Source organism: Aythya fuligula, chromosome 27 (assembly GCF_009819795.1).
Source record: "Aythya fuligula isolate bAytFul2 chromosome 27, bAytFul2.pri, whole genome shotgun sequence".
In the NCBI taxonomy this organism is placed as follows: Eukaryota; Metazoa; Chordata; class Aves; order Anseriformes; family Anatidae; genus Aythya; species Aythya fuligula.
This window is the reverse complement of record NC_045585.1, coordinates 2,797,506-2,820,558: the sequence shown is the minus strand read 5'-3', so window position 1 is coordinate 2,820,558 and position 23,053 is coordinate 2,797,506. Positions and strand designations below refer to the sequence as shown.

Here is a 23,053-nt window from a genome sequence, read left to right as displayed (position 1 = left end):
CTGTTGTACTGTGTAGGTTATTAGACTGAAACTGTGAGCCCTTTACAGACCGAAGTCAAGCAGTTTTGTTTTTTCATCCAGAAATGCTTTAGCACTTCCTTATTAAAGTAACACAGTGGAGCTGCTTGTACTGTGTGATGATAATCTCTGATGTGGGAAGTGGGCCTTAAGTAGCATACATACCTATGGAAATTGTGGTTAATGACTTCTGATTTCAGCTATTTTATTAAACAAATATGATGGGTGGGGACAAAGCAGATGAATGACAAGTTAAAAAAATGAAAAGAGACATGGGAAAAGTTCTCAGAGTGCATTGGAAACTGCAGCAGTCCCCCCCAAGGGCTCATGAAAGGTGAAAATCAACTTCAGCTGCACTAGTTTTAGATTTGTATACAAGGAACTATCAAATTTAAATTTTGGCATCTTTTATATCTTATCTTTCCAAGTTAGAGTCATGTAAGGTTGAGTTTATGTTGTGTGGTTGTTTTTTTTAAATAAAGACCAAGACACACTTATATTTCACACTTTTATTAATGCAATTTAAATTAGGCTGGAACCTTTAATTACTGAATATGCCACTTTGGGCTATTCATACAGCTTTGTTGTAGCAAAAGAGGTACCTTAAATTCATCTGTGAATGAATGATGCCACATGCTGTGATTATTTAAAACATAGTGCTTCAGTGAAAGTTCAAATATATTTTATACACAGTGATTATGAAAATATATTTTTTCCATACAATATTTTACTTCTGCTAGCTAGAAAATAAGATAAAGAAAAATAATTCATTTATTTCTCTAGCCCTAGGAATCTTCTTCTGCAACATACACATCACTCAAAGGAAGCGATGAGGTGGGAGACAGGACTCCAAAATCAAAGTATTTCCCTACAGCTGTATTTCACCAAGGCTATAGCGTTGTCCTAGAGACAGCTCAAGAAGCCAGGAAATCCAGAAGGAAAAGAAATCCTAATTCCAAACCACATGGCTGTAGGATTTTGAGTCCTGGAAGTTCATGTAATATGCCTGAGTCAACCCAACTTGAAAATAAGGGAGAATCCTGCACTTCTCCCCAAACAAATCATAAACCTTTCCATAAACTAACCTTTATAGATTGACGGCAAAGCAGCATTTTCATAGCAACTACTGAGACAGTATGACTTCTGTTCAGAGGACAGCAAATCTGCACCTAAAAGGCAACACACTGAAGTAACTGCAACTCAAACCACTGCTAACAGTATTCCATTCTTTAAGTTTTAGGATACATTTGTTCTTAGCTTCCAGTAACGGCTGCATTTCCTTAAATTCAATGTTAGTTGTAACTTTGGGGTATTTTAAGTAAGCATCTGAGGTATGAGTTCTTGATGCACCTTTTTTTTTTTTTGGTATAGTTTCTTCATGTGCTTTTTGATTGTATAGAAAATAAATGTTTTGTTAGATGAGAACTAGATTGATACTACAGCAGAAACAGCTTATTAAACGAAGTGCACCACCACTTAAAGAAATGCTGAGAGGCTTTCTGCACTGCAGAAGTCATAGTTCCATATTTGCTCACAGGTAAAGCAGTTGTGGAAAGGGCGCTTTGCCCCATGCAAGAGGCTTTTACAGCCACTTCAAGCAGGCCCAAAGTGGTATATTAAGATCTGGCTGGGGAAAGGATTATGCTCATGCTTTCAAGGATTCAGTGTACAATAGTATTTGCATAGTACATTGAGGCGAAAGGGGTGCCATTTATTCATATACTGGAGTCACGACAGGGGAGAAAGGAGTAAGTGCTGTGGCCCCAATGCCTATCTCTACTTTGGTGAGAGTGGATTGTATTTTCTTACACACATTTAAGTTCCCACAAAGAATGAAACATCGACAGGTACTCCAGGTTGGGAGTGGATAGGACAATTAAAAGCAACAGCATGTTTCTTAGCAGCTGTGATTGATAGTGCAATTTTATACTAACACAGAAAGGATTAAGAAAGCCATACAACTTCTGATGGGGACGTTTTTGTTATAACTCGATCTGCTGCATACACAGATCCCTTCAGTGGAAGGCTTCCACAGCACATTTTAGATGATGATAAAGCTGTTCAATACCTGAATTCTAACTACTACAAGGCAATACGTTACCTATGATGACAGTTAACTACTGTTTTCACCCCGAAAGAAAAGAGTACCTGAAAACAGCCTGTGGACATTGTCTAAACCACATCAGTCATTTAATACACTGTGCATGAATGAAGAAACTAACTGTAAATACACTAACTGTAATAACTGTAAACCTGAACTTCGTTGCTACTATACATGAATAACATTTTCTATTCATATTGCAGCTACAGATTTAATAAATAGAATTGCATATATTGTGCTTTATAAATTAAAACGCATTCCAAAGTGAGGCAATGCTAAACAATGAATCTTTAAAAAAACAAAAACAAAAACAAAACACAAACATTCTGGTCCTAGAACCAGCCCCCTTCCTCACTCTGTTCAGAGGCAGAAACAGTACCTGTTTCTACCTCTTCAGTTAAAGCTCCCTCCCCAAAAAGTGATCAAAGAGTTTACTTAGGCACTACTGCAAATATAAGTCATCTAATAACCATTACTTCTAACTTAACAAGGGGAGGAGGTGAAGAAAGTCACAAATGTTCTGATTCCTTCCTCTTCAGCATATTCTCTTCCCTATCTGACGCTCTGAGACATGTGCAAAGGTGTCAGCATCTCTTCAAAAATAGCTCCTTTTACATTAGATCCCCTCAAATTAGCTTCTTGTAGATCACAACCTGAAAGATCACAATTCTAAAGAACAAAAGAAAGATTAAGTATTAGTTGAATATGTACAGAACTTTGATCAAAACCTTAACTGTATTTATACAGAAGCCATGTCCACTTCTTTAATTTTAACTTCCTTTAGTGTATCACTCTAGTGTAGTTTGAGTTATTTCTTTTAAGAAAGTGGTTGCTTCTCATAGTAGGAACTGGATTTATTTTTTAAGTTGTTAGACTTACACTCTTTACATCAAATTGCCTTCCAGGAGTTACCACTGCTTGTTAAGCAACGGTAGAAGAAAGCTGCCTCTTGAGATCTCATCATATACTGCACTGAATGCTTTTCTAGAACTTGAGGAAGAACTGCTACTGTACATAGCTTGAAACGAGCCAGTTTGTCTTTCTACAGCAACAGTGAGAGGAGTGTACAATGTGCCAACAGTTGGGTAAGATTCCATTATTACTCTACAAATGACATACCAGGAGAAAATACAAACAGAACATGCACCTGCACTTCTCCTCAGTGTTGGCATGACCTCACACTAAGAGTTAAGTTTAGCAGTATTTCCAGGCTTCACTTTGGAGAAGATGCAAGCCATTCCTGTGGCTTTGAGACACTGCAAATCCAAGTCTTCAAAACACAACTTCCATACTGAGGCAAGAATGAAATAGGATTTTCTAGATGATCCATATCTCACTAAGACTAATGAAAAGACTACTACATTCTGTCTAGTATGGAGGTAGAGAATCAGCCAAAAGCCAACAATTCCCCAAATTTTATCAGTTGTCTATTTAGTATATAGAATTAACAATAACTCACTTCCAAATCAGTTCCTGCCAAAGTTGCTCCTCTAAGATTACAGTTTTTTAGTTTTGCGTTTTTCAGTGTTGCCACTCTGAGATTAATTCCTGTCATTTGACTGCCTTCCATGTCAACACCTTTCAGGTTAGCACCTAGAATGCAAAAAAAAAAAAAAAAAGTCATTTTTACCAAGAAGAAGAGTCAGAAACGCAGCAACTCCAGAAAGATGCTTGCTCAGAGCCATGTAAATTGATAGAGGTCAAGGCAGAACTTGGAGTTTAATAGTTGCATACTCAGTCCTGCATAAATGGCCTCTTCTCATGTAAGGATGCATTGCACAAACTACGGCTGAATCTGTCATATGGAACTTAAAACACATGTGGTTCAGTTTCCAAACAGGCAGAACTCCTTACCTTCCAAATTAGCTTTAAGGCCTGATGGATCTTCAAAATTGCACCCTTTTAGAGATGCTCCTTCTGCATTGGAACACAGCATCTTTACCCCTTGGAGGTTTGCACACTGATGGAGATAAATGCATCGATGAGATTCATGAACAATGCCAAAAATGGTCACCTTATAGTCTTAATTTCTGTTTAGGAAGTTAGTCTATTAAAGTACAACAGCCTTGTTACTGTGAGACAGTGTGAAAACTTGCCATAATATTACTTCATCGTCAGGAAGGCAGGTTGTCTCCTCTTCCCTACAGAGGGGTAGGATTTTTTTTTAATATATATTTTTTTTAACCTATTAAGATAGCTTCTAAGCTTTTGAAATAATCTAACTAGAATATCAGAAATATTGAAGAACTATGTTTTACATCTATCTGCTTGTTTCCCCTTTCCTTAAAATAAAGGAATGATATCCCAGACTTTCCAAGACATAACAATTCTTACTTACATCGAGCACCGATCCAGAGAGGTCAGCTCTTTCAAGATTGGCACAGCATAAGTTGGCATGCGCTAGGTTGCAACGGCTTAGGTTGGCCATCTTGAAGTTTATATAGCGAAGATCTAGTCGTGAAAGATCTGCTCCACTGAAATTGAGACCCTAAAAACAAAAACCCCCAAAATTACGGAAAATGAGGTGCAGCTCAGACCACAAGAAGTTGTTAAAAGACTCACACACAGAGATGTATGTACACACAGATGTACACAACAGGACCACCTATTCTATTACATAAGACTAATGCAAATGCAAAGCTCTAAAGCATTGGCTTAGGTTATTCAAGCCAATCTTAGTTACATAGAACAACTTAAATTGTTTCTCAAGGAAACCTTCAACCTCAAGAAGGAAAGTGGTCCAAACAGAGCATTCAGATTTCCTATTACAGTCACTCTGCCACAGCTTGGACTCAAAATTCACTTAAAAAGAGAAGGTGGGGAACCATTTGAACTTTGTGTTATTTATCACATGGTGCTGCAGGATATTTCACCACCTGACACCAACACCACAGAACGAGACAAAGTCTGCATTTTCGTACCTGACATCGCAGCTCAGACTTGGTTGGGGTTGCCAGCAGGAATCGCACAAACTCTTTTCGAGATATAGGAGAATGATCCTCTGCTGGCTGTGAATTCTGTTGAGAGAATTGTTTAAGAGCTAATACAGATAGGACTAAGTTATATATTGCCTGGAAGAACAGGAGATGCACGTTCATGTATAAAAGCAAGCAACTTACCTTAATAGCTATTTCTAGGTGCTCAATTAGTGAATCGATACCGAAAAACCTGGCTTCTTCCAAAACACCTAACAAAACAAAGCAGTACTTGTTAATTACAAGGAGCCATTAAACAAGATACCACTCTTCCCTTACTGGCCAAGCAGCACACAGCCACACCAACAACAGACCAGAAACTTTGCTAATCCATCCTTAGTATTGGAAGAGCATCAGTTCCGTCTAATTTCCCCACTTGTTAGAACTCTATTATTTTAGCTACACTAAAAGAGAAACAGATCACTTGCTGAAGTTGAAGGAATCTCTAACAAATGCATGAACTAATAAAACTGTCAGCCACACACAGTATGCTACATATAAGCAGACAGAGGAAAAGCGAGCTTGCTTGTGCTAAAAGGAAAAAATGAGTCAGAGAGGATGTTTCCAACACCAGCATTAAGTTAAAGATATCAAATCCAAGATTATGGCCAGATATTAATTAAGTATGGGATGTTTAATCCTCTCAAGGTAAGCTTAAACAATTTCTTAAACCAAAGGTGTGGAACTGTACTCCTCGAGAGTAAAGTCACCATAGAAAAATCCCAAACATTTAGATAATCATATAAAAAGTGCCAGTGATTTCATCATGTTTACCAGAGGGCATAGTTTGACTTTAAAGAGTAATAATTGAGGAGATGCCATCCAGGTAATACTTACCTAGCAAATTGATGCCATCATTTACAATGAGCTGTCCGTGACGCAAATAGTTCAAAATTGGCTCAAAATATTCTGGACTGCGGTCAATTAGGAATGCTCCTCTATGATCTTGCTTATTTCCCCAAGCATCTGTTTCCACAAAACACATATCATTAAGTTTGATATATTAATAGAAAAGCATTTGCTTCAGTTTCAGATTGTTACTGCCAAGGGGGTACTTTCCAGTTGCAAGGGTGTTTTTTAGAGAAAAGGAAGGAAAGTAAGAGTGAGGGGACAATATCCCCTTACCTCTAACTCTCTCCTGCTATAAATAACTAAAGCATATTTCACCACATGCATAAGAACCATTGCTAGAATAAAAGCAGCATTAAGATTTTACTCTGCCCCTGCTTTGTACAGTGTTTGCCCATTGATCCTGGTGACAAAACATCAAGACACAACAAAAAGAGGAAAATCTAAAATAAAAATAAAAAGACCCCAAACATATGAACAAGAGCTTCAACTTGACAGTGCCTTTTACCTACTCTGCTAATTTGTTAGCTTAAAAGGTGAATTTTATTTTAAGACACTAACCTTTATCTTTAAACATGTGGGCCAACATACTGTCAGGTTCTTTATTCACCAAAGTGCTCCTAGAAAATAAAGGCAGTGCAATTTTATTTTTACAGTGGAAAGTTTAGCTGAAGAAACACACTTGCTGGTTGCAACGTATTTCCTGCCTTTGGCAGCTTGAGGGTAGTAACGGTGTGCAATATAAATTCCAACAGCTACAACACTAAACTGATTTAATTTCATACAGTGCAAAAACAAAATACATTTCTGACCTCAAAGGTATCTCAAACGTATTTTAAATACAAAGCACTTAGTTATCTGAAATATTCCAGGGATAAATCCAGGCCTGTGCAGGCTTTCTGCCAGTTTTACCACACATGTAAACTGTTGAATTATTGCAAAACTGCAGTAGCAAATGCCTAATACCAAAAAAGCTGCAGAGGTCAAAGGCCTCCTACTAAACAGTCAATGATTTTTGTAGCTCTTTCTCAAGAGCATCCAGAGCCTCACCACCTAAGCCAGCTGCTGTAACCACTGAAATCAAGTCCTTCAGAAGCCAAACTAGTCCCATTTTTACCGTGTCGTGGTGAAGTATCGGCCTCCAACATTGAGTGTTAACCAGTCTGTGTGCGACCCAGTTAGTTCCTCGTGAGGTCTCGCATCAGTCTGAGGATCTACACAGGTGAGAACACAACAATTATTAGAAAAATGGTGACTATTTCAAAACCCTTCATGTGATAACAGATATCTTCTGAAAACTGCAGAAAATTATTTTTTTAAATTCACCTAAAGCAAACCAAACCCTCTTTCCATTAAAGAGGTCAAACAAGAATTACAGAGACTTACCAATGAATGGTTCCCCTTCACAGACAAACAGAACATCGTCATCCCTGAAAGAAGGAAGAGAAAGATAAGAAAAAAAAGATTAAGCATAGATCTTTTTTCATCTAAATGACAGTAAGACCCCTTCCTGATCACTTTCAGATAAATGATACCCAGTGGCCATTAATTAGAACTTCAGTATCTGATTTTTGTCCTGATTTTGCAGGTTCCTGGGGACTGCAGTACTGTCAACTTCACTAGAGATGCTACCAATAGATATCTGTATCCATCAGGTAGGAATCACTTTTGTTACTCAACAAGTTTAATTTTAGAAGAGTTACTTTTCTCCCCACTCTGGGTGGATTATACCAAACCAAAACAACACTACAGTTTGTCTCCTTTTCAAAAAAAAAAAAAAAAACAAAACAAAAAACTCATCCCATTGCTGAAAGAACAGTGGGACTTTGCTGGTGCATTCATTGCACCCTGAATCAACACAGAGGGATGTTAAAAGGCATAAAATGCAGCTCGTGTCAAATTCTGATTCACCAAAATAGAAACGCTTTGAAGTTCCACAGAGAGCATTATTTTGCCTGGAGGTGAAAGCACCTTTGAGGATACTGGCTGGAAATGGTGAGATCTGTTTTGACAGAAAGCTCTTGTTATTGATTAAGGTCAGAGCACTGACAGGCTATTAAGTCTCTTAGTCCATGTCCATGATTTGAGTTTTACTGGATAAACCTTACCTAATCAACGCGATATCATCAATGAGTCCGCCTTTTCCATTGTAAACACTGGTCGCCTTTATTCCCAGCTTATTACTAGCCACAGACAGCAAATCTGACAAAGTGCCGTACACGGCCACGACCTGGGGAGGAGAGAGGCAGCTGGAGACCCCCTTTTGCCCAGCTCTGCCCTTTCAGGGCCCTCACCCCCTTCCGACAGGGGAAGGAAGGTGTTCCCATGCTAGTTGTGTGCAGGTTGGGCTCAACCTGCACTGTGATCACTCAGGAGATATTACTACCACGTAGCTTTTAAAGAAACCAGCAAAATTTCATAGAATCATTAAGGTTGGAGAAGACCTCCAAGATCACCCAGTCTAACCATCCCCCTACCACCACTGTCACCACTAAACCACGTCCCCAAGCACCAGCCCCAACCTTTCCTTGAACACCCCCAGGGATGGTGATGCCACCACCTCCCTGGGCAACCCGTCCCAGTGCCTGACTGCTCTTTCTGAGCAGAAATGTCTCCTCATTTCCAACCTAAACCTCCCCTGGCACAACCGGAGGCCATTCCCTCTGGTCCTGTCACAGTTACCTGTGAGAAAAGGCCGACCCCCAGCTCCCCACAGCTTCCTTTCAGGTACCCGTAGAGAGCAATGAGGTCCCCCTGAGCCTCCTCTTCCCCAGACCAAACACCCCAGTTCCCTCAGCTGCTCCTCACAGCCCTTGTGCTCCAGGCCCTTCGCAGCCCTTCTCTGGACACACTCCAGCACCTCCACATCCTTGTGTCAAGGACCCAGCACAGCACTGCAGGCGCAGCCATTCTGTGGCAGGTAGAGCAGCTTCCCCCCTCTACCAGCAGGACCTTGGAGTTCTTCTCCAACCCCAGTTACTCCCTGGTACCTTGACTCCCTTATTCCAAGGTGCCTTACTCCATGGTTTCCTGACCCCTTGGCTCTCTTATTCCATAAATCCCTGGCTCCTTGGTCCCTTATTCCCTGGTTCCTTGGCTGCCTTATCCCCTGGCTCCTTGGTCCCTTATTCCACAGTTCCCTGGCTTCCTGACTCCCTTATTCCATGGTTCCCAGGCTCCTTGGCTCTCTTATTCCATAGATCCCTGGCTCCTTGGTCCCTTATTCCCTGATTCCCTGACTGCCTTATTCTCTGGCTGCCTTACTCCGTGGTTCCCTGGCACCTTGGTCCCTTATTCCCTGGTCCCCTGGCTTCCTGACTCCTTTATTCCCTGGCTCTTTGGTTCCTTGGCTGCCTTATTCCCTGGCTCCCTGGCTCCTTGGCTCCTTTATTCCATAGATCCCTGGCTCCTTGGTCCCTTATCCCCTGGTTCCCTGGCTCTTTGGCTCCCTTATCCCCTAGCTCCTTGGCTCCCTTATTCCATAGCTCCCTGACTCCCTTACTCCATGGTTCCCTGGCACCTTGGTCCCTTATTCCCTGGTCCCCTGGCTTCCTGCCTCCCTTATTCCCTGGCTCCTTGCCTCCCTTATTCCATAAATCCCTGGCTCCCTGACTCCCTTACTCCACAGTCCCCTGGCTCCTCGGTCCCCTGGCTCCCCCTGGCTCCCCACGGCCCCCCAGTCCCCTATCCCCTGGCTCCCTGCAGCCACAGTTCCCTGGTCCCCCGACCCCATGGCTCCCTGCCTCCTCAGCCCCTCATCCCCTCATCCCCCCGTCCCGCTGCCCGCCCCCCCCCCGGCCGCACCTTCCCGTTCCGGGGGCTGCCGTTGACGAACAGCGTCACCCGCCGCATGCCGCCCGCCCGCTCCTCCCGCTGCACGAACCCGGAAGCGCGGCGCCCGAGCGACAGCGGCCGCGCCCAATCGGCGCCCCGCCCCGCCCCGCCCGACGGCCAATAGGAGGAGGGGAGGCGGGGCGGAGCGCTGCCGGCTGCCAATCAGCGGAGGAGAGAGCTGTGGCATTTGCATACAGTGGCTCGACGCCGAGCGTGGCCTGGGATTGGCTCGCCCGGTCACGTGCGGGGCGTCAGAGGGGCGGTTATTTCAAAGCGGTGCTGCGTCCCGGCTGTAACGGTTCTTGATCCTTCCGCACGGAGCTTGTCAAAGAGTCCCCAAACCTTACCCCCTCTACCGGCTCCGGGGGACGGGGGCAGCGGCTCGGCTGGGTCCCGATGTGGTCGCTTTGTCCCCGAGAACCTTGGGCCGCGGTGGCTGCGGGCTGTGAGGGAGGGGAGCCAAAGGAAGGGAAGGCGCGGAGGGATACGCGGTGGGGCGGCCCGGTTTGAACGCGAGAGGCGGGCGGCGGCGGCGGTGAGGCGGCTGTGAGGGGGGCGAGGCGCTGAGGGGATCCTGAGGGGAGCGGGGGGCGCTGAGGGGACCCTCAGGGGACGGGGGGGGCTCTGAGGGGATCCACTGGTGCTAAGGGGCCCCTGAGGGGTTGGGGGGCTCAGAGGGGACCGCGATGAGGGTTTTTGTCCCTGCAAGGGTCGCCAGGGACCCCTCGCCTAGCCCCGTCTCTGTACAACCCCAGGGAAGGGGGTGTCAGGTCTTGCTGTGACTTGAGCACATGCGGGGTTTAACGGCTTAATTCCTGCTCCGCAGTATACAGAAAAAGCATGCCTTCGTGGGGGTGAAGTTTCTGTCATGTTTTCCTGGATTCTATACGTTTAATCTTAAAATGCAGGAAACCAAGCATAAAAGGCATTAGCGTCTTTAACTTCCTCAAGTTAGTCTTTACTAATGCTAGCTAATACTTATTGCAACGTTTATTATAGCAAAGCAATCACGTTGTGGTTCACATATTTGATGCTAACGTGAAGTTTGTCATAGGGTAAAAGTGCAGCCTCCTAGTTACTTACTTGTGAGACATCTGTGGTGAGGTGACAGGTGTGTGTTTTTATTTTTCTTCCCAGCCTTTTTATGTCTTTTTTTTTGTGTAGCTTTCTGGAGATGCTCCTTTCCTTTTCCACCCATGCTGATAAACCCCTCGCTATAGAAAAGTCCAGGAAATTCTGAGTTTTGATAGTAGTTTGAGAATGGTAGTGGACTCTTACTGAATGCCTATTAACATTTCTTATTCTCTTTGATAGGGAGCTGTCATTACGGGAGAGCAAAGAATGACTTAGTGTTTCATTTGCCTCAAAATCCATGACTAACAATGCACAGACTATCAAAGCTTGTAAATGTTATCCTGGAAGTTAGAGGTAATGAGAGTAGAAACACTGAAGAGAAGGGAGAGACCTCTTTTTCTGATCTATCAAAAGACCAGAAGATTTGCAAAATGACTGAATCAAAAGCCACAATGGCATCTGAGAAGGAGAATTTAAGCGATGGGAACCAAGTGTGGTTGCAAAAACACGCCCTGAAATACTCCAAAGTCCTAGAGAAGGAATCGTCCCACAGCAGAAAGGATGCTAGCTGTCCGCTTGCTGAATGCTCTGTTGATACACTGAAAGGGGATGTGCTTGGTGAACCTTCCTGGTCTTTGAACAGTAAGGAAAATTTTTCAAGAAGTGGACCCGGTTCATTGGGGGATGAATGCTGCTTGCCACCCAACAGGGACAAAGCGGAAGAAAAATCCTATTGTGGAATAGTGGAGAAACCAAGGAGAAAAATTGTTGACTTTGCAACTGTAACAACCGCTGAATTTGGGATTACTCAAGAAAGTTTTACTAGTCCACCTATAGGTAAGGCTGGAATGATTCATGTCCTGTTGTCCTTCTCAGAGGGACATCTGGAGGTCAGCTAGTGCAATCCCTATTAAAAGCTTCAAAGTTTGGCCAGGTTGAGATTGTCTGGCTAAGCTTGAATATATCCAAGGGCAGGAATTTGATTCAATTCTCTATTTGCGCTCATTCCCTATTCTGTTTTTTTTCTGTCTTGGTGACAGAACCTTTTTCACAAAGGATTTGAGTAGTAGGACAAATTCTGCAAGTATTGTGTGTGGTTCCTTAACCTGCACTTGAAAAAGTTGAAAAAATTGAAAAATGGCTGAATTTCTCACTTACGAGGTTTAGTTAAATGTAAATCTTGCTTTTTGTCCTCTTTTTTTCTTACGTAGAAAAAGAATGTTCTACGTCTTATTTTTCTGGTAGTTGAGCAGAGTTTTAGAATCTGTTTTGACTTGGTTGAAAGCTTGAAAGAGAAGGAAGGTTTCCTAAGCTGAGCAGCTAAATATGGCTGTTTCCGTAAATAACACAAACTAATCTTTAAAAAAACAAAACAACAACAAAAAAAAAATGCCACAAAAAAGCTGTAAGTATTCTGCTGTAATTTTTCTTTGTATTTTTTTTCCTTCTGTGTCATTTTAGGGAAGTCTCCGAATGCATTAAAGTTAAGACGAAGATCAGCGATTGGAGTACGAGGGTCACCAGAAAATAATGCCCTTATTCAGTACCTTGCCCAGCAGAGAAGCAATCGGCAAAAAGAAACTTTTACACAGGTGAGAGTCTTGCTCCAGTGTCAAAAGTGTTATTTTAGTTCCCCTTGGAATCGATGAGTAAGACTTCAAATTTAACATATGCTGACAGAAGCATATGTTTAAATCAGACTTTTAAAGTTAGCTTTTGTTATTTCAAACATAGACTGTGAGAAAACTAATTCTGGAAATGGCCTAGAAGGAAACAGCAGATTACTTGATATGGTTCATTTTTAATTTTTTACCATATAACTAAAGCAGCAGCCAGATAAAATACAAGATTTTCTTTTTTCCTGGGTATGTTTTATGCCAAAGTATAAATACAAAGTAAAAAAGCTCATGTCATCTTAGAAAAAGTATCTCATGACATTAATTTTCTTTTAGCCTGCTAGTCCTTTTAAATTCACCAAGTCATCGAAGAACAAAATCACTGTCTTTCAAACACCTTTGAAACCAGTGCAAGAAGCTGAAGGGCAGAAGAACTTCCCTGGACTCTCACAAGAGTCTGGCACTTCTCAGGAAGCAGACTGTTGTAAGTTAATTGTATTTCTGGTACAAGATTAATCTTAAACATTAGGTCTTCCGTTAAAACAAAACCTATTAAGCAACATAATATAAAACAAAAATGTTTTCCTTTACAAGGGTAGACAATGGTTTAGTTATGTGTGTTTGTTTTTGGTTTGAGGGTTTTTAAGCCTGTCTTATTTCTTAGTGCATCCTGAACAGTGATTTCTCAACATATCTTGAAGAACATTGAAGACTGTTTTTCATGGTTGTTCTCTTAACCTTACTTTCTAGATTTATGCCTTGTCATGTACTTTTCACAAATCTTACATTCTTTTGGTGAAGAAACACCAAAATAGCATTGCCGGAAAGATTTGAAGTTTGCTGTTGAATTGTTTGTTTTTTTATCACTGTAGCTGAGAACCAAGTACCATTCACAACAAAGCACAGTCTGGATCAGCAGAGTGAGAAGCCTGTGTCTGACTACAGTGGAGCTGATTTGAAAGAAAATTTAAAACAGAACTTGAGCTATGGTAGTAAGCCTGATTCCAAGATGTGCACCAGCTTGTCTTCACACCAGGATGTGACTGTCACTGAACCTGCTCTTTCTAAGGTACTTACACAAATGTGGGCAAAGAAAAATAGCGCAGCAAATCTCCCTTGGAAGAATTATTTTGTCTTATTATGACAGGTCAAGGAAAGCAAAATCTGGTGTGGACACTGATGTTACGGACGATGGGGATGCTACAAGCTGTCCTAGTTAGCAAGATTGTTCTGATAATTATATGGAAATTATTATATTAATAAGATTTAAATATTTATTAATTTATTTTGAATACAAAACTGGCACTGTGGGATGTCAAGTGCACAGATTTGGCAAATTGCTTTTTGCAGATGTCAAAACCAAACCTACTGCTCATTGGGATGGTTTTGAATGCGATTTTAAATCTCTGCCTTGTACGTCTTTGGCAGTTGTTTGATATTCCATGTAAATTAATTCATCCTCATTTCCATTTATGATACCTAATCCTTTTAAGTTTTTAGCCTCGTTATCTGGGGAAAACTAAAACAACTCAAGTAATGGATGACTGAGGAAACTGCAATCCTTGTTTCTGCTGGGATTAAAAACTAGTTAATGTGTTTTTACAAGGCACCATTTGCAAGTAGTTCCCTCTATCTTTGGCCATTGAGACTGATTTGAAGAACTTCAGGTTCTTTGGCCAGGTAGGTGTGATCTGTGCTATTTGGATTGAAAGGTTCAGCATGCGGGTGAAAAATACTTTCTGCTATATTCAACAACTGTTTATTCAGTTGAGGATTGAGAAACCTCAGTGTGTTTTAAGAATGTCAGTTGATACTTCCAGTGCTAATGGATGAAGCAGTACTTTGGCAAGTATCCCTTGTATACATTAGAAATGAGTTAGTGAGCATACAGACAAAAACAGATAGATGTCAAGTACTTCACAAAACTCAGCAGGTTATTTTATCTCTTTATCATGTCGTGAGAGTGTGTATATGTATCTTTGTATTCTTGTAACTTTTTCTAGGAATGGGCTTATAAGCAACGCAATCCTATTGAATATTCAGATGCAATTCTCATTAGAGATATCTTAGAAATGAGCCATGGTAAGAAGTTTCGTTGTTATTATAATCTTGTTATATTCTTACTAGAAACTAACATATATTTGGAAGGTGGAGCAGGTCCTCTTGGGTGATATGTTAGCTATGTGATACAAAAAGCAAGTTCAAACAGATACAGGGTGGCAATAATTGTTTAAGAATTTCCCTTGATTTTGCTAGGCCATGCTTAAGGAAAAGTGTCACTGAGCACTTCATGTCTGCAAAGCAGAATGTGCAGACTCATGGGCAGAGAGAAATCCCAATGTGAAATCTTACCCTTCACGTAATGCTCCCATTTCATTTCTGTTTTTAATAAATTGCTCAAAGTATGAAAAAATATGGCATAATAGTAGCAGAAATTCAGAAAATAATTGATTTTTCTTGATACACCAAGTGAAATTGCTGAGAAAATCTATTGATGTGTGTACATCTATAGTTAAGATTGCTAATACTAAAGCCTTCTCAATTTTACTTCAGTCTTCAATTTTCACATCTGTGTACTTGCTCTGAAGATTTCAGTCCTGACCATATCAGTAAAGTCAGAAGTAATGTCATATCAGACCTATACAGAAAGAATGCTAATTTTGCAGAACTGGGCCTGGAAATCCATGATGAAAGCAAGCCACCTGTCACACCACTACGAGTGGGAAGTGCTTCATTAAATGAACGTACACAGAGTGGCTCCCAGCTGCGATCTGTGCTGAAGAAAACACCACCAAAAGAACTGACGGATTGCATTAAGGTTGGTCTACTAACTTAGGTGGTGTTGGGAATGCTAAGGCTTGGCTTAGCATTTGATTTGAAAAAGGACAATCTTTAATTATGTAGTACTGATTAGATGATTTTATCACTTAAATTTTTATAGCAATACTCAGCTGATACTGTTGGCAGTGGAGGAAGAGAATCTCTCACAGTCTCTGAAGTAAAAATCTGTGAAGCATTGCAAACAGGTCTGACTCCGTTTTTATGGGTTTTCTTATTTATTTATTTATTTTTGTGGTGGTGGTGTTGTAAATAGAGTATTCCTTAGGATGATGGGGTCTTGCCTTTTTTGCAAAATCTGAAGAATGTGAGTTCACTAAGCAGTTGGTGTCTTTTGCTACAGTAGAGAAAACTGAACAATACAGCTGTGAAAGGCCAAAGAAGAAAAAAGTTACTTTTGGAGAAGATCTCAGCCCAGAAATATTTGATAAAACTTTGCCTGCAAATACTCCCTTGCGCAAAGGAGCAACACCAGGCCGTCATCCGGGATCACAAAGCAATAGCCCTTTTACAAGGTCAAGACTCGTTGAGGAGCCATTACCCCAGCCAAACTTTGATTGCGATGATGTAAGTTGGTTTAAACTACAAAAATAGCTTCTTACAGTCTCCATGAGCATTCAGTATTTTAACTTTTGTTTGCTCATCTTAAAGCAATGTGTTGAGCCTCTTGAAGAGTTACGAGAGGATTCTGTTGCTGCAGAAGACCTCTCACCTGTTGAAAATACCACAGGTAACCTTGAGTTGTGTTTTTGTCATTAGATAATGCAGCTTTCTGAAAACTGAAAGGTGACGGTTGTGTTTTGTTGTTTTATAGAGGTGATATTAGTACTAAAAGTTAAATGTTCTTGCTTTCTTCCAGAGGTCACTGGTGTAGCTGCAGAGTCTGCCTGTTGTTTAGGTAAAGTGGATGTTATTTCAGCTATTACTCTGTGCGAGTGGCTGATCTAATTAGACTTACTGCTTTAAATAATTTGGTTTACTATCTTAATTAAGATATTGCAATTTTGATGTTTTTAAAATAGCAAGCAACACAACAAGAAAATGGAAAGGGGGATATACGTTTGTGTGTATGTCTCTCAATGAAAGCTTTACAAGCACTGATTTTGTTAACCAAATCCTCCCAAGTTTTGTTTTCTTCTGTTCTGATTTATGTTGTAAGGCAAGCTGTTTTTTCTTTAATCTTTCCATATTTGATAGTCTTAAGTAAGATTTTATGCATAAAGGACTAAGATCTACACATGCTGTGCATAATGTTAAAAACTGTGTGAATAATTTCCTCAATGTGTTTGGCCTTTTTTGTTGAACTGAACCAATATTTCTTTTTTCTTCATATACAGTAAAAGAATCTGGCGAATCTTACACAATGACAACTCGTTCCTCTAGTAAAAGGAAGGTAAGTTTCTTTAATGTTTTTTTTTTTTTAATCATCTTCAAATAGGGATGTTCTGTATACCTCTCGAACGTATATCAGAGCTTTTGCAGCCTCAGATAAAAGGATTGCATAGATCCAGGTATATGGAAATATCTCCCCTTAGTGCAGCTAAGGAAATCTCATTTAAGTTATTAAAAACAGCTTTGCTTACAGTCTGATATTTTAAATTTACGATTTCCATTTAATTTTGCTGGAACTTTTCCAAATAGTCCAGCCACAGCAGAAAGTTAGAGATATTCATATGCTTTAATTTCATTTTCATGCTTATGGGCTTCAGTCATGGAAATCTAGGAAGTTGCATTCATTGAACATTTAGGAGAACAGAAACAGTTTTCTGTCTAATTTTTCTGTTAGGTTTAACCTTTTTGAGATATTAGAGTGTGTGGGAGAGGCTAGTAACTTCAAATTTGTTCTGCAGCCTCTGGTGATTCTCTCACTATTACTGAAAATGTGATTTGTGTTCCCAAGTCCAGTGCTGAAGATCTTCACTATAACAGTGAATTGTCCACTAGCCATAAAACAGACAGCATCCTACCTGTATCTCTTCTGGTTGCTGGAATTTTAAGGTGCATAGAATTTCTTGTACAATTCCCATAAGAAATGCTTTCAGACATGCTCCAGTGTTGTACAGTTCTAGAATGATTTAATGGAGGGGGAAGGAGGGGCAAAAAAAAAAAGGCAATTAGAAAAGTAGCCCATCTTGTCAGAAAGAACTAACTGAAGATGAAAATTTACCATATTCTTATTAGAATATCCTTTTTTCTTAAAGGAGAGCTCTATTGTGAAGAGACAACCTCTGTAAATCTTAACTGCTGAGCGTCCAGCTTTTATGACTTCATAGATGAAATAACAGACTATTTGCAGTGGGATTCTTACAGCTGTTGGACTGTGTTGCTTTTTAGAAAAAGCAAACATGCACCTGCGCAGACGCACATACACATGTGCCCCAACAACTTAAAATTTCATGTTCCTCAACAGTGTAGCACCACTTCAGATGAGGTTGATCTTAGTATCCCAAGAGCCACGAGTGCTAAGAATGTTAAAGATACCAAAAATCCAAGGAAAAACAAACTTCAAAGACCAAAGAGTATTACCACATCTGCTGCCAAAAAGACACAAGTAAGTGACAGCCTGGTGAATAATAAATTTTATTTCTCTATCCAGATGTCTCATGCAGTTAGTTTTTTCTTGTGTGTGTGTGTTTTTTTTTTTTTTTGTGATTATTTTGATGTTTGTAGTAAAGATTTTCTAAAGAGTGTTTTGTTTCCTGTTGCTGCTGGTATTCTCTTCTTCATGTCTGCCTTGTTTTCCTAGACTTTCTGGCATGCCTGCACTGCTTGTTAGGGCTGACTAGCAGGGCTTTAAACACTTGCAGGGCAGAAAGGGTACTTCAGAGACGAACAGCAGAACCATTGCAAATTCAGGGACACAAGATGAGTTTGTGGTGCTTCTCTTAGCAACTGTGGACAGTTGATAATTCTTTGAACTTCCCCCCTCGTATGCCAGTTTGTTTTAAGTGTTATAAAAGTGTGAGACTTCTGAAGGATTTGAGCTTTTCGTATATTGGAAGGGAAAGCAAGTAATCCTTTTCAAACCGGGAAGATACAAATAAGCACGAAAGAAGAATCTGTAGTTTTGAACTGAAAGACTCATTTTTTTGATTTCCAGATTTGGTTAAATGAAACAAACAAAACTCTAGTATCTAAGAAGTAATCCTTCTTTGTACTGTGGCTTTTAAATTAATGTGTAGATAGCAGAATAAGAAGGACCTTAATTTGAGAGAAACAATTGTTTTCTCTCAAAATCCAGTAACAAAAGTTATTTGTTGGAAAATATTGCAAAGGATCATCGTAATTGCATTGTGCTCTGTTTGGTCTTCTGCATCTCTTCAGAGAACAAAACATGCAAGCTCTGGGAAAAGAAGAAAGAGAAAAGTTAAAAAATCTTTGTATGGGGAAAGAGAAATGGCTTCTAAGAAGCCTCTTCTGAGCCCTATCCCCGAGATTCCAGAAGTTCTCTCTTCTGCCTCATCTCCAAGCTCACCAAAGGCAAATGCACTTCCAGGTAATGTGTTTGTAGTTTTGTTTTGCCTTACTCATTCTTTTTGCTTCAGTAGTTGTTTACAATGCTGTTGATAGTTATCTTCACTTCTGTACATAGGTAAAGAGCACAGTATGCGTTTTTCAGTTTTAATGGCTTCTGGAGTGGAATGAAGGAGAAATAAATGTTAGTCTGTAATAAAGCTCAAAGCATCCACTAGATTATTAGTCTCCAAGCGCATCACTTCAACTCTTACAGGACTCCAGTGTAAAGCAGACAACAAAAGAGACTCTGTGTCTTAACTGCAGACTGATGTTTTCATAGGCTTTAAAAATGCTAAGTGATGTGCAATAGCACTGTGGAGAGGCTTTTTTGATGCTGATTGTGTTCTGGAATGCTCATTTAAGAGGTTACTGTTTTGTGAGTTTGTTTTAGTACTTTAGAAATTGATTTCATACATTCACAAGGAGAGTCAGGTAACCATGTGTTATTCTGATTCAGAGGATGCATTTTTAGATTGGAAATCCAGCAGTGGTCAAAAGGATGTTCAATGGAAGCAAGCAATAGAAGGAATGAGAGGGGAAAACATCCCTGATGCTCACGTGTGTCCAATCTCTGAGGACCGGGATGTTGAAGAAACCAGCAGCCCTGACATTACGGTGTTTCAGGTGTCAGATGGTGATCTGAAGTCAGTTTCTGGCCCTGATCATAAGGTAAGTCATCTACTTCAGCATACTACTTGAAAATAAGTTTTGTTCTTGGTGTTATTACATCCAAAAAAGTAATGTTTCTGGGAAGGAAAAAAAAAGCTAGCTGTTAGTGGTTAAACATTGGAACAGGCTGCGTGAAGAGGCCATGGCATCTGCATTCTTGGAAGGAAGTGTTCAGAACTTGACTGAACAAGTCCTCAGGCAGAATAAGGTGGCCCTGTTTTGGATCAGGTTCCTGCCAACGTGCAGGGCTGTGTTTTTTTTTTTGGTTTGTTGGCTTTTATTTTTGAGAATGACTAGACTTAATGAGGAAATCTGTAGAAGTTGTTTAATTGTCAGCTGTTTTAAACAAGTTTTATGTGGATTGTATCTGCCTGTAATTTATTTTTTTTTCAGTTTCCAAGCATTGTACCAGACACAAACTATGTTTCTGACACATATCGCTGTTTCCAGCAAGCTGAAGAGACTGAGTGTTTAAAAGAGGAAAAAGGAGGTGATTGCTTGATAGAAAATGATAACTTACAGGGAAATTTCCCAAATAAGGAAGAGTGGCTAACAGGGCTAGAATTTCCAGAACAGCAGCACACTGGCATACATGAGATTGCCCAAAGAACTGGCCGGCCACCAAAAAAATCTTCAAGAGGTAGAGCAAGAAGGAGAAGCAGTACTGTCTATACTCCTCCTGTTGAAAAGTTTGATTTTGAAACAATTGGAAACGATCTTCCACTTCCTTTTAATGTGGAGGAAGTCTTATCTGTTCCTCAGCTGAAAAATGACTCCTCAGAAGGCCGAAGGAGGAAGGGGAGCAGCAGTGAAACGAGCAGGGTGAGACGCAGCATGAGGCTACACAAAGATGCAGAAACGGAAGGACTGGCGTGGATTCAAGTGCCCAGTGAGATTCTAAAGAACCCTCCTCTGGTAGCTTCTGGTTGCAAAACCAGGAGAACGATAAGCACGTGTGTCCTCACAGAATCTGAGAACATTCGCCACACAGAAGAAAATCCCATCCAGTTTGCAGCGCCAGGGAAGGAGAACAGTGACCCTGTTAATTCTGCTGATGGTCCTTGCAGAAGATGGAGGAGGAAGAGCATGTGTGTACCAACGCCTCAGGAAACAAGAACTTGGTCTCAAACCCGGAAAAGGAGCATAACAAATTCTGTGCATAGCAAGGACAGAAGGAAACAAAGACTCTCTGAAGAAGCAGAAATACCTGTTGAAAATAAGGCTAACACTTAGTGAGGTTTCAGATACCTCCCATTTTCTAAAGTGAAGGTCAGTATTAGATTCTTATATTCTCTGTTGGGAGTGCTATTTAGAAATAAGAAGTTCCTTTTATCTTCCACTTGCTTCCTTACTCACTATTTACTCGCTAATTTCCTGGGCAACTTAGAACTGATTTTCCTTGTTTTGATGACTAAAATGTGTACAAGGATTGCTGTAGGGACTAGTGATTTTTTTTTTTCAATATACAGCAGTAAGACGAAATAAAAACTTGTAGATGGATGCATAAACATTACTTATGCAATGTGCTTATAGTTGTGGCACCTGCACAGCTGTGTGGGTTTTCTGCCTGTGAAACTGAACTGTGATTGTTAGTCTGGTTTGTTTCACAGGTAATCTTGGCACATTTGCCCTATTCACAAACGCACGATCGATATATGAAGTTGGTAAATGGAGAGAAATCAGAAAACACGTGACATTGGGCAATTTTGAGTAACAAGGTTGATAACTAAAAAATATTCTTATAGTGAAAAGTTACTTTTTTCTATGAATGGGAGTTGATACTAATCCATACTTTGGTAGAAAGGACTTTTTTTTTTTTTTCTTGAAAGAGCAGGACTCAAGCTTTGAAGTCTAATCAGTGTACATAAAACCTGAATTTGTCTTGAGTAATCAAACCATATTCTAACAGATCCCCTTTTAGCCAGAATTGTTCAATGTCTTGATATTTCCCTTGGGCTAGATCATTTTTATAAATTATTTTTGAAACCTGTGTTCTACATTTTAAAAGTGCCATAAAAAAACTTTAGATTTTCAGGGGAAAAAAAGAAAAAGAAAGAAACAGAGTTTGGCTTGAAGGGGAGGAGTGTAAAGCAGCAAAGCTTTTACCTTATGCTGTAGAAACTTAGCTTTGCCTTGTCATACCAGAAGGGCAGAGTTTCTACAACTAAGGGCTAGGAAAGACCAGAAGACTGGTCTTTTTAAAAGAAATAAAGAAATCAGTAAATTTGGCAAAACATTTTTTAAAACTTCATTGTTATATACATTTTTTTTTTAAATGAAATTGGCTAAGGGAAGTGAAATATTCATCATGCAATAAAGCTGCATTTAATTTGTCATCTTTGCTGTGTGTGTTTTATTTACACTGCATAATGTTCAGTAGTTGACCTGTCATCTTACTGTTTCAATTTTTCTAGTCTGAACAATAATAAAGCATGATGACTGTAGGTGGTCTACTTAAACATTTGCTGTAGCTTTTGTTTTTCATACTGCTCTGTTTCCGCCCTAGTGAAATACCTGTGCCAGCTTTCAGGAAATAGATTTCTCTTGAAAATTTTCTCTTCTGTGACCTTGTTTTTACCATTAGTGGTGTGGAATAAAATGTTTTATGTACTTGGCTGCTTTTATAAAACTTAAAAACAAACAGAACAATTTCATGTTTATGCATGTTTTACTTTTTCTCTACAGACATCATCAGTTTTTCCCAAGACAAGAACTCCTAAGTCAACTTGAAAGGAACTCCACTAATTAAATGCTGTTCATCTTGTACTGCTATAGAAATATTTTGGAATTTATCAAAACAGTCTCCTTCAGGTTTTATTTTGGTATTTGTGTCACAATGAAAATTTTCAGTTTGGAAACAGGATGGCAACAAAGTTACTTGGGTTAAATTTTGTGGTGATAGCAGTATGTTGGCTTGCCAGGAGAGGGCAGTCTGACATGAGTTTTTGTGGTCATCACTTACTTATCTTGAAAACGTACAAAATCTTTGAACAAATGTTAGCTGAAATTATAATCTAAAGTTATGTGTGATCAACACTGACTAATAATAGCTGCTACTTCTAACATTCAAAAAAAAATCAGAACAGCAAGTGCACTAAGTACTAAAACTTATGCTAGAGAGGTGAAATGCTTATGTACTTTATTCAGATATGGCTTTCTATGTGGAAATCACATAGCACTCTTAAACACAGCAGGGCTCTGCAGTTGCTGCAGAGATGTTAGGGTTTACCTGTAACATCACATCAGTGTTTACCTGTTACATCACATCAAGCAGTGAGGGAAACCTCTGGAGACTGTGGGTGTCAGATCCTGAGTATCAGACTCGAACGGTCAGGTCAAGTACAGAAATGTCCTGAAGGAAGGAGGCAATAAACTAGCATATGGACACGAGAGGGCTGAATCTCCAAAGTGCTGCCTACAGCCTGCTTTTTGTGGTGCTGCTGTCCTATGCGTCAGTCACGGCAGCGGTGGAAGTGTGTTTTCCCTCGAGGTTCCTTGAGTGGATGTGTTAAGTGCACTTTAGATGTGGAGTGTAAGTAAAATCAGAAATAGACGAGCAAGGG

The 23,053-nt window shown here is 40.2% G+C and overlaps 2 protein-coding genes across 6 annotated transcripts; one reads left to right on the top strand and one right to left on the bottom strand.

Moving 5' to 3' along the window:
• Window positions 1-1,369: 1,369 nt before the first annotated feature.
• KCTD9 (potassium channel tetramerization domain containing 9) lies at window positions 1,370-9,810 on the bottom strand. Of its 2 annotated transcripts, XM_032204121.1 has the most exons (12): window positions 9,748-9,810; window positions 8,052-8,173; window positions 7,330-7,373; window positions 7,061-7,157; window positions 6,505-6,563; window positions 5,932-6,060; window positions 5,239-5,306; window positions 5,041-5,136; window positions 4,458-4,607; window positions 3,974-4,079; window positions 3,579-3,712; window positions 1,370-2,788 (listed from the first exon to the last, which is right to left on the bottom strand). In XM_032204121.1, the coding sequence occupies exons 1-12, from the start codon at window positions 9,793-9,795 to the stop codon at window positions 2,672-2,674; spliced, it is 1,170 nt and encodes a 389-aa protein (XP_032060012.1). In that variant the 5' UTR covers window positions 9,796-9,810; the 3' UTR covers window positions 1,370-2,671. The 2 variants fall into 2 exon arrangements, with proteins under 2 accessions (XP_032060012.1, XP_032060011.1); XM_032204120.1 differs by having other exon boundaries at window positions 5,041-5,306.
• A 462-nt stretch (window positions 9,811-10,272) lies between these two features.
• On the top strand, window positions 10,273-22,300 carry CDCA2 (cell division cycle associated 2). 4 transcript variants are annotated; one of them, XM_032204183.1, is made up of 17 exons: window positions 10,273-10,312; window positions 11,092-11,688; window positions 12,313-12,443; window positions 12,804-12,951; window positions 13,340-13,536; window positions 14,471-14,549; window positions 15,134-15,285; window positions 15,409-15,493; window positions 15,649-15,872; window positions 15,957-16,035; window positions 16,165-16,203; window positions 16,643-16,698; window positions 17,716-17,856; window positions 18,630-18,801; window positions 19,279-19,490; window positions 19,884-20,759; window positions 22,176-22,300. In XM_032204183.1, exons 2-16 carry the CDS (start codon window positions 11,160-11,162, stop codon window positions 20,721-20,723), a joined length of 3,084 nt encoding a protein of 1,027 aa, XP_032060074.1. In that variant the 5' UTR covers window positions 10,273-10,312; window positions 11,092-11,159; the 3' UTR covers window positions 20,724-20,759; window positions 22,176-22,300. The 4 variants fall into 4 exon arrangements, with proteins under 4 accessions (XP_032060074.1, XP_032060075.1, XP_032060076.1 ...); XM_032204184.1 differs by having other exon boundaries at window positions 10,311-10,323; XM_032204185.1 differs by lacking the exon at window positions 10,273-10,312 and adding an exon at window positions 10,762-10,888 and having other exon boundaries at window positions 19,294-19,490.
• Window positions 22,301-23,053: the final 753 nt, after the last annotated feature.

Bases quoted from the DNA above. Each gene is read 5' to 3' on its own strand.
- KCTD9 (XM_032204120.1), bottom strand. From the start codon at position 9,795: ATGCGGCGGGTGACGCTGTTCGTCAACGGCAGCCCCCGGAACGGGAAG. The intron at 7,158-7,329 runs GTAAGTCTCTGT...TCACCTGTGTAG, and splicing joins TGAAGGGGAACCATTCATTG to ATCCTCAGACTGATGCGAGA. The intron at 2,789-3,578 runs GTGAGTTATTGT...TTTGTTCTTTAG, and splicing joins TGGCAGGAACTGATTTGGAA to AATTGTGATCTTTCAGGTTG.
- CDCA2 (XM_032204183.1), top strand. From the start codon at position 11,160: ATGCACAGACTATCAAAGCTTGTAAATGTTATCCTGGAAGTTAGAGGT. The intron at 16,036-16,164 runs GTAACCTTGAGT...GCTTTCTTCCAG, and splicing joins ACCTGTTGAAAATACCACAG to AGGTCACTGGTGTAGCTGCA. The intron at 16,699-17,715 runs GTAAGTTTCTTT...GTTCCTCAACAG, and splicing joins GTTCCTCTAGTAAAAGGAAG to TGTAGCACCACTTCAGATGA.